The 10,991-nt window shown below is 43.1% G+C and overlaps 1 protein-coding gene and 1 pseudogene across 1 annotated transcript in view; both read left to right on the forward strand.

Moving 5' to 3' along the window:
* FAM47E (family with sequence similarity 47 member E) overlaps positions 1-5,081 on the forward strand; it is a 29,287-nt gene extending 24,206 nt beyond the window's left edge. Inside the window, exons 7-8 of the mRNA XM_013964737.2 lie at positions 1,991-2,068; positions 4,706-5,081. Coding sequence (XP_013820191.2) covers positions 1,991-2,068; positions 4,706-4,771 — 144 coding nt within the window. The 3' untranslated portion in view covers positions 4,772-5,081. The remainder of the gene's footprint in view (positions 1-1,990; positions 2,069-4,705) is intronic.
* On the forward strand, positions 7,179-10,290 carry LOC102184609 (annotated as a pseudogene).

Raw genomic sequence — 10,991 nt, forward strand, 5'->3', positions numbered from 1 at the left:
ATACCTGAAGACTGAATATCTTGTGTACTTTAAGTGATGCCGCTTGGCTATGCACCTCAGTTCACAAGACATGTATGCAGTTGTGTGCTGGTTAGGGCCAGTCACCATGAGGGCATGGCTGTCTTGCTGGAAATACGAGTTTTGACTATTCTTGATTGAATTCATTTGGAAAGTGAAATGGCCTTAAAGAACTGAATTACAATGATAAAAACTTCTACATCAAGATTTTAAATTCAAATAAATTGAAGAAAAACCAAATGAATGCATGAATGCCCTGAAGATTTTGGGACTGGATCAAATCTTTTTTTTTTTTTTAAATCATGCCCTTTGGAGTTAATTCTAAAACTTGCAGATATATACTGAGTAGGAAAACACTCCTATTTCTTCCTCTACCGTTCTCAATTCTGGTCAGTAAATGTACTGAGGTTTTTTTTCCCCACACCGAGCAGTTTTCTGATTCTCCAACACCAGGTCCTACGATTGTACTAAATTCTGACACTGCCTACCTGGAGACAGCATCCGATCCCACAGTTTAAAGGCTCAGACCCTAAGACTGCCTCCACTGCAAATACCAGTCTCAAGTCCAGGTTGTCACCCATGCTTCTGGCTGAGTGGCTGTAAATCAAAGGTTCCCATGACCCCCTCCTTGGGTTTGATCGTCTGCAAGAACAGCTCACAGAACTCAGGAAAACAGTTTATTTACAATCTAGTAAGATTACCAGTTTATTATAAAGAGGTACTTTCAAAAGCAGCCAGATGGAAGAGATGCACAGGGCAAGGTATGTGGGCAGGACTCAGAGCTCCCTTACCTTCCCCAGGTACCTTCACATCCTTACCAACACGAAAGCTTGCCAAATTCCCTTCTTTAGATTTGTACAGAGGCTTCATTATACTGGGCTTCCCTGGTGGCTTAGATGGTAAAGAATCTGCCTCCAATGCAGGAGAGCCAGGTTCAGTCACTGGGTTGGGAAGATCCCCTGGAGGAGGGCATGGCAACCCACTCTAGTATTCTTGCCTGGAGAATTCCATGGACAGAGGAGCCTGTTGAGCTACAGTGCATGAGATCACAAAGAGTCAAACATGACTGAGCAATTTTAATTGATTACATCACCGGCTGTTTCTGATTAATTCAATTCCAGCTCTTCTCCCCTCCCAGGAGGTTGGGGTTGGAGCTGAAAGTGCCAACCCTCTAATTTCATGGTTAGTTTCCCTGGCAACCCTCCCCCATCTTGTAGCTATCTAGGGGGTTTCCAAAAAGACCTTGTTAAGATAAACTCTGACGTGGCTGAAAGGTGCTTGTTATAAATAAGGAAAAACTCACCTCTGTGGCTTTTATCACTTAAAAAATTTCAAGGCTTTTAGGAGCTCTGTGCCAAGAATGGGAAGAAGACCAAATACATATTTCTTATTATAAATCATGAGCTTCCTTGGTGGCTCAGACGGTAAAGAATCCACCTGCAGTGCAGAAGACGTGGGTTCGATCCCTGGGTTGGGAAGGTCCCCTGGAGGAGGGCATGGCAACGCACTCCAGTATTCTTGCCTGGAGAATCCTCATGGACAGAGGAGCCTGGTGGGCTACAGTCCATGGGGTCACAAAGCGTCGGATATGACTGAGTGACTAAGCACAGCATAGCACATTATAAATGACTATCCATGGGATTTTCCAGGCAAGAGTACTGGAGTGGGGTGCCATTGCCTTCTCCGTTATAAATGACAGTATCACAATTATTAATCTCAAATAGAGTCTAGACATCCTAGGTCAATAATTACCTAATTGATAAAATGTGACCAGGGAAAGGAAAGTTGGGTATCTTTTGAAAACCTTTGTGGTCATCAACTTCTGAACATTATTTATACGCATATTCCCACATGAGAAGGAAGTAGTTTAAAATGAGGTACTTGATAAAGGGCTCAGTGCTTTTAATTAGGACAAGTATGACATGAAGCTTCTGACAGCTGACTGTTTTTTAAACTGTGGACCCTCTTTCAGGAGGAGTTACTTGCAGACCTTCAGGGAGCTGTTGCCTTTAAGGATTTTATCCTGAGCAGGGGCTACAGGATGCCAAGTGTGAGTAAAGGGTCATTTCGGAGAGACCCGCTTAGGGGCTCACAGTTGCTAATGGGAAAGGGGTCAGTGCCCTGATGAAATACTTCTTTTCTAGGCGCACACCAGGACTCAGCCCTGGAGGAAGGGCGTGCTTACCCCAGACAGGGGCCCACAGATGGCGTTTGTTGTTTTGCCCTTTTGATTCTGCCTGTTTGCTTCCTGTTGACTCACCTTCCTTGGGTTTGGCCTTAATGGGACCAAATGAAAGGGATCTGTGTGCAGGGCGAGAGGCTGCTGCTAAAACACTGAAGCCTCCAGGAATGTTAAGTCTCCCTCACTTCCACTTCTAAGGTCAAGGAGCCATGCTGGGGTCAGGACCAACTGGAGCTGGGAGTCACAGTACTACTATTGTGCTATATGTGGGCAGGAGGAGACGAGGATGAGATGGTTGGATGGCATCACCAATGCAATGGACATGAGTTTGAGCAAGCTCCAGGAGATGGTGATGGACAGGCAAGCCTGGTGTGCTGCAGTCCATGGGGCTGCAAAGAGTCAGATAAGACTGAGCAACTGAACAACAATTCAGGGTACAGGAGGATGCAGGCTAGGCCAAAAGGTCACTTCCCGGGCCTCCCTGAAGGCTCTTCTGTCTTTTTCTCACTTTGCATTGCCCTCTCCGTGAGCCTGTGCAGCTGCCCCTGCTGCCTCCCATGTGGAGACTCTCCTGGAAGATGGCAAGAGTGGGGCGGGAGGCTGGTAGAGCAGACCGTTGAGCAGGAGGGCCGGCAGCCTGGAGCTCTGTCCCTAGACCAGCCTGTCACCATGGCAGGAAGCCAGGCTGGCCTGGGGCCTGAGTCATGGCTGATGAGTTCTGAGTTTGTCCCGCGTCCTCTGTGTTCACTCGGCCTGAGGAGTCTTTAGGAGGTCGTGCAGCCAAGATGGTAGTCTTTCCTGGAACTAGGATACTGGATTTCTTTTTTCCAAGAGTGATAGAACAAACAGTAACTTATACTGACTGGCAAATGGTGGAGAAGGAAATGGCAACCCCCTCCAATATTCTTGCCTGGGAAATCCCATAGGCAGAGGAGCCTGGTGGGCTAGTCATGGGGTCGCAAAAGAGTCAGACACCTCTGAGCGACTAAACAACAACACACTGGCAAATAGGTATTTTGATCAAGCTCAGATACAGACTGACTCAGAGCTAAATCAGGCGATGTGAGGGGAAAGTCTAGTGTGTGACATAGACCAATGGGGTAAAAGACTCTCATAGAACTAGGAATGAAATCTGTCTTTTAGCTCTGAGCATCAACTATAGGCTAGATGTAGTAATGTACTCATACACATTTATGTATTTATAATAACTGCCTCATTTGTATATACAGCCTACATAAGTATATTTATATATATAATATAAAAATATGTGTATATATTTTACGATTATATAATTTTATAGATGATTATGTAATACATGCAAACTTATTCTTAGCCTCAATATAATTGTGTGTGTGTATATATATATATTCATGCAGACATATTAATATATATTCTTGCCAAGGAGATAGTGTGTTTGTATGTATATGAAGGTGAAGGTGAATGTGAAGTCGCTTGGTCGGGTCTGACTCTTTGCGACCCCATGGACTATAGCCTACCAGGCTCCTCCGTCCAGGGGATTCTCCAGGCAAGAATGCTGGAGTGGGTTGCCATTTCCTTTTTCAGAGGATCTTCCCGACCCAGGGATCGAACCCAGGTCTCCCGCATTGGAGGCAGACGCTTTAACCTCTGAGCCACCAGGGAAGAACATATATATTTATATATATATATATATATATACACACACACATATATATGTTATAATTGGGTATCTTGATATTATGATGACTCATAGTTTTTCTGAATATTCTTAGTGGCAGGAGATTTGTGTTTTCATTTTGCTTTGTCCCCTATTCATTTAATCCATTCTGTTGATGAACATTTAATTCAATTTTGGGCAAAAAGAAGCATGGCTGAATCACTGGCTACTCTTTTAGCTGCATCAACTGAAGAGAGATGATGCCCCTGGCTACAGCTGAGTCTCATGAGAACACCTGTATGTCAAAACCCTGGAATATTTTCTCCCTTTCTTGTGTCTTATATCCTTGATTTTATCAGTTAGATTCTAACTAAAAGAGAGGAGGAACTCTACTGTGGTAAATTATATAATCCTTTAGTCATTGTTTAAATTTATATGTGAGCATTTATTCTCTTTTCGCTCCCCTAATTTCTATGTACACTGTGTATATACACATATATGTTTGTTACATGAGCATAGGTACTTACACATTCCAGTATTTGCTTCTGGATTAACTGCTCTGTACATTACTGACAGCTTCATTCCCTCAGCTACACAGAGGTCCAAGCCTTTAATAGCAGAGATGAGCAGTACAAGGCTGTGCTGAGCTGAGCTGAGTGTGAATTAATCTAGGCATTTCTGATGATATGCAGCTACCTTCCAAAGTCCACCATCTAGCATGGTCTAGTCATCAACATCAGATGTTGAGTACTATAAGGGTATACAGTAGAATATGAGATTGTGAATTCAGGTATGGTAGTGGTTCTGACCAGACTGTACAATTTTCATTTGCCAATTTTAGCTTCTCTGATCTTTTTTCTTTTTTTTAGTTCCTTGAGAAGATATATATGAAGAAAGAATATAAATGTGAGGGTAACCAGAGTCCTATAAAATAACTCAAGCATAGACAGATCTTGGGATGATGATTAGACAGTTTTCATTTACTTAGCTATTTCTCTCTTGTTAAACATTAAACAAAATTTATGATGAATGTCCCCCCACAAATGTACAACTTTGACTTGGCAACATACATAAAATTTATAACTAATACTTGTAAACATTTCAGAATGGTCTTCTGCTTCAGTTAATCAATATTTTATATATCTTATCAACTATGAGATAAGTATTCATATTTGATGTTCTAACACTTTTGTAGTAATGTCAATATTACATAGTAATGTCAACTATTTGTAAAAATAAATAAAAAAGCTGAATTACTTTCTTGCATTTTTCCAGAGTATTATTTTCCCTGCTTTCAATGAATACCTCCTTTACTCTTTCTTTACAATATTATCTTCTTTCATTTGGATTCAGCTTACTGAGAATTTTTCCCCATTTTTTGTCATGTTAGTCTTGATAATAAATGTGTACTCATAAGGTCATGGATCATAAAGTTTAATGGAAACTCAAGATAACATTTTTGAAATTAAGTTTTAAAATATTTTTATTAAAAATGTTAATGCTTATGTTAGGAAAGTTAGGAAATATAGACTAGCAAAAAGAACATTAAAAAATACAAAGAATTTCTGTAGAGTCTGCAATAACCACTCTTTAGTTATTGGAATGCATCTTTCTAGATCGTTCTCTCTAGATTATTTAATCAAAAGGAGTTTATTAAAAGGATACTGGGGAGTTCCCTGGTGGTCTAATGGTGGTTGACTCCACACTTCCAATACAGGGGGCTTGAGTTCAATCCCTGGTTGGGGACCTCCTGCAAGCCACGTGGTGTGGTCAGAAAAAAAAAATGCAAAAAGGATATTGGTTCCCAAAGTTTTATCAGTTACTGTATGTGTCTTCAAATCCAAAATCTCTGGCTGATGGATGACCTTTCATCCTCTGGGACTGTCATGGTCCCATTTCAATAACCTGTAGCTGTAAATGAGTCTTTATGTGTCCAGACATGTTAGGGTGATGGAGTACATGAGAGAAGCAGTGAGCCCATAGTGTCAGCCTATTGCTGTGAAATGAGTTTCAGTGTTGAGTGGGATACCACAGTGGTGAATAAGCATTCAGGAAGTCTGTGAATGTTGGTGTGGGCAGAAGTTTGTTAAGCAGGAAAGCAAATCCAATTCCAGAATTAGTTGCTTTTCTAGCAAGGCCACTTTTCCCAGACTCCCTTGATGTTTCAGCTCATCATACATTCCCATATCGTAGCCCATAGGAGCCACGAAGGGAGAGCTGCTCAGCCTGCAAGCCCAGAGGAGGAGGCATCCAGTTGTACTAGGCAAGCTGGGGCAGGATTTTGGCATTCAGTCCCATAATTCTGACTTTCACGTGTTGAGTGGAGGAGGTGTTGGGGGTGGTCTGGAGAGAATTCACTTATTTCCTTGGACACATTGTTCTTGGCTTTGTTACATTCAAGCCTAATTTATATCAGGGACTCAAGTTTGGTTTTAATTGCCAGACAACTATTCTGCAGAAGCTGTAGCTAGATCAACCTTGCTGCTGCTGCTGCTAAGTCGCTTCAGTCATGTCCGACTCTGTGCGACCCCATAGACAGGCAGCCCACCAGGCTCCCCTGTCTCTGGGATTCTCCAGGCAAGAACACTGGAGTGGGTTGCCATTTCCTTCTCCAGTGCATCAAAGTGAAAAGTGAAAGTGAAGTCGCTCAGTCGTGTCTGACTCTTAGCGACCCCATGGACTGCAGCCCACCAAGCTCCTCCGTCCATGGGATTCTCCAGGAGAGAGTACTGGAGTGGGGTGCCATCATCTTCTCCAAGATCAACCTTAGTGAATGGAATTTAAGATATTGCATCCAGAGCGTGCATTTCTGCCTCCATGCCCAATTTGCTTATGACATCTCTGGGCAACATTGGTGCTCCTGGAGAAAGAGGGGGCTGGCATGCAGAGGCTAGATTTTTCCCTTGATTATTGAGTGCTTCCTCTATAGTGGAGTCCTTTGGGTGCATATTCACAAAGAACCAAATCCCCTCATACTCTGATCCATTCTGTGCAATCTCCCGTATACCTCTTCCCCCAAACCTCCTTGTCACCAGCCCTGCATTCATGATCATTCCAAGTCTCTGGCTTCTAAGCTAAGCCATCAGCTGCCTACCATTAATTGGTGACACATGCTCCTCAGGCCATTTCTCCTTTCAGACAAACTGGTCAACAGGATGAAACGCTTACATTTCTGTCTGCTCGAAAATTCCTCTTCTCAGCTGTTCTTCAGGGCCACCCTTGAGTTGGGCTAGAGTATCAAGGCAGTCCACTTGTGGCTGCTGCCATCATATTGTGGAGGCTGTCTGTTTCATTCCCCGGACTTAAAGAACATCCCCAGGTGAGGCGTATAGGCTGAGGAAGATGGCAGTATGGTAGGAGTGGGCACACCGTGTCTTCAATTTCTGGTCAAACCCAGTCCTAAATAGAAAACTGTCACCTGATTACGAGAAGCAATATAATTTGGTAATTAAATCTGTGGACTTTGGAGCTGGAGAGCCTCGATTCAAACCCAGCTCGTTCCTCATTAGCTGTATGACTATGGGGCAAATTGCTTATCACGTCTCTGCTTCAGTGTTCTCGTCTAACATAGGGATGGTAGCAATAATAACAGTACCATCTCCCAGAATTGGGGTGGGGATTAAAAGGAATGTTAGCAGTAAAGTGCTTAGAGCGGAGCCTGGCACACAGTGCGCACGCACTAAATGTTAGCTGACTTTATGGCTTAGGGGATCAGATGACCCCCAGTTGACGATGAGCACCAGTCGCTTGGTTACCTAAGGTCTCATGATCAGGCTGCTGTATGAGCCGGTGCCAAGCAACAAGCTGAGATTGGTTCTTCTAAAGGAGAGTGGTTACGTGCCACAGAGCTCACAGCTCAGCTGCAAAGCCCTGGGAGCCTGAGCTCTGATTCGTCTTTCTGGCCATGCCAAAGCTCCATTCAGCAGCTCTCTGTGCCACAGGTGCTTCAAGCATTCTGGCTTCTCTGGGTCAGAGGGCAGAGATTTCTGGACCATCTGAAAGCCTCCTCTCACTTCAGGCCACCCTCCAAGCTGGGAGCCTCTCAGATTACTAAAGAAATGAGCTGAAACAGCACATCTAAACCTGGCCTCCAAAATCAAGAGTAGTGTGTGTAGCACGTCATTATATGTTATTTCCAACTCCCAAGTGTAATAGATGTAAATAACCTCAGGAGCGCAGATACTAACAAAGAAGGGGTCAATAGCCAGGAAGTAATGAATTTTTGTGTCTTATTCCATTTGGCTTTAATATAATTTATTTTTATTGTAAGTGTATTTAAGTTTTTAAAATTTATTTAATTTTTGGCTGCGTCAGGTCTTAGTTGCAGCACGTGGGATCTTTGTTGCATCATGCAGAACTTTCATCTTGGCCTGTGAACTCCCTAGTTATGACATGTGAGCTTAGCTGCTCTGCCCAATGTGGGAATCTTAGTTCCCTGACCAGGGATGGCACCCAAGTCCCTTGCATTGCATGGTGGATTCTTAACCACTGGACCACCACGGCAATCCCCTTAAGTCTTAATAATGACTGTGTTTAACAACCAGCTCACTAAATTCTTGAAAATTTAATAATTGGCTTTTGTGAGCTGGGATAAACTGTCTCCTACTGATGGTAGGATTCAAGTCAGTGGCCGGGGGTGGGGGGCAGGTGTTAGGGGTGAAGAATAAAAAGAATTGTCTACCCCAACCTCCTTCTGGGTTATTTCCACAAAAACCAGTTTAGGAGTCTTCATGCAACGTGGGAAAAACCTCACCACAGAGGGGAGTAGGGAGAAATTTTCTGACAAGGAAAGCTGCATTCGTTTGGATCTTTATTGCTGTTCAGTCACCAAATCGTGTCCGACTCTTTGCGACCCCGTGGACTGCAGCATGCTAGGCTTCCCTGTCCTTCACTATCTCCCAGGGTTTGCTTAAAGCCTTGTCCATGGGATCTACCAAGGAGCAAATGACAAAATGGCATTAGACGTTTGAGAGATTTACTGGGGTTGGGAGCAGGAGAACACAGGGAGTCTTTAGATTCTGATGCATCTGTGTTCCCTGTGGAAGGAAGTGAGTGAGTGAGTGAGTGTCGCTCATTCGTGTCCGACTCTTTGCGACCCCATGAATTGTAGAGCCCACCAGGCTCCTCCATCCATGGGATTTTCCAGGCAAGAATACTGGAGTGGGTTGTCATTTCTTTCTCCAGGAGATCTTCCTGACCCAGGGATTGAACCCAGGTCTCCTGCATTGTAGGCAGACGCTTTACCATCTGAGCCACCAGGGAAGTCCAAAGAGGGAAGGAAAAAGAAGACTTGAGTAGGAAGAATTTTGACCCCGGCACAATTCAAGTAAAGGTTTGGCCAGGCCAATGGGAAGACCTCAAGTCAAGACTGACAAGAGGAGGCGTCTCACATTTTGCTAAAATAGGCCTGCCTTGGTAGGTCGGCATGCTCAGTCATTGGCTGGGAGCAGCCCAAGAGAGCACGACCTTGGTGAGAGGGTGAAAGATCCTGAGGGGTAGCAGCTGGGTCCATCAGTCACTTGTACTCCCTGCAACAGGAGATCCGAGGAACATATTTTCATAGGGTTGGGAGGTGAGGGAACGTGAAGCCATCTGAACATGCCCATATGGTCACAGTTTAGCATTTAGGGCCTCACTGCTTCCCATCATTACTCTGCCTTCACATAAGAGACTTTGCAAAGCTGTGAATTCAAATGGTATTATAAAATTTTTTTTAATTTGCTTTATGAAGATATAGTTTACATATAATAAAAGTCATTTGCATTGTGTATAATTCTTCTATATTTAACAACATATGAAATCATGTGACCATCACCACCACCATCAAAATACAGAATATTTCCAACAACATTAAAGGTTCCCTCTCACTCCTTTGCTCTCAGTCTCCTTTCCTTCAACCCTGATCTCTGTCTTTCTCTGGCTCTTAGTAATTCTTTATTAAAAAATAATTTCAGCATCTCAGAATGTATAAAGAAGTGTAGCTCTTTCGCTCAGGCCCATGGCACTGGCAGGACGGGCAAGTGTCGCGGTCTTCATACTGCCAGGAAGCTCTGTAGCCACCATCGAGTCCAGAAGTAGCATGATAAACAGTACAAGAAAGCCCATTTGGGCACAACACTGAAGGCCAACTCTTTTGGTGGTGCCAAGGGAATTGTGCTGGAAAAAGTAGGGGTTGAAACCAAACAGCCAAATTCTGCCATCAGGATGTGTGTCAGGGTTCAACTAATCAAAAATGGCCAAAAAAAAAAAAACAAAACTCACTCCTTTTGTACCCAATGATGGTTGTTTGAATTTTATTGAGGAAAATGATGAAGTTCTGGTTGCTGGATTTCGTCACAAAAGTCATGCTGTTGGTGACATTCCCGGAGTCCGCTTTAAGGTTGTCAAAGTAGCCAATGTCTCTCTTTTGGCTTTATACAAAGGCAAGAAAGAAGACCGAGATCATGCATTTTGATGATGAAAGCACAATAGTAATCAAGTGTCATATACAAAAAAAAAAAAAAAAAGAAATGTAAAACCTTGCTCATAAATCATTGCCTGGCTTCATCAGTCTTAGCAACAAATGGTATTTTAATTCAGCAAATTAAAGGATCATTTCTTTTCTTTCTCTCAGTTCATCAGCTCTAAGACATGAGATTTTTATAGAAAAATCCCAAGGGCTCTCTGATTTGGCGGGATTGTGTCTGTTTCAAAAAAGGTCCACAAATTATTTGATACCCTCTCTTCAAAATGCATTGTCTAATTTCTTTTCCCTTGAGTGTGGGCTGGGTAGACTTGATTTTAAGGAATAGAATGTGGGAGAAGTGATAAATTGTCACTTCTGAGACTAAATCATAAAAGACATTGTGGCTTTCTCCTTGTTCTGCCTTGAGTCATTTGCTCTAGGATAAACTAGCTACCATGTTGTGAGGAAAGGCCTGCATGGCAAGGAAATGAAGCCTTTTGCAAATAGCCGTCTTGTGATCCTCCAGCCCCATTAAAACCTTCAGATGCAACTGCAACCCCTTCTGACACCCTGACTGCAACCATCTGAGAGATACTGAGCCAGAATCACCCAGTCAAGAGGTTTCTGAATTCCTAACCCATAAAAATGACTCTAATGCTTGTTGTTTTTAACCAATAAACTTAGGGATTATTTGTTATGCAGCAACAGAT

Source organism: Capra hircus, chromosome 6 (assembly GCF_001704415.2).
Source record: "Capra hircus breed San Clemente chromosome 6, ASM170441v1, whole genome shotgun sequence".
In the NCBI taxonomy this organism is placed as follows: domain Eukaryota; kingdom Metazoa; phylum Chordata; class Mammalia; order Artiodactyla; family Bovidae; genus Capra; species Capra hircus.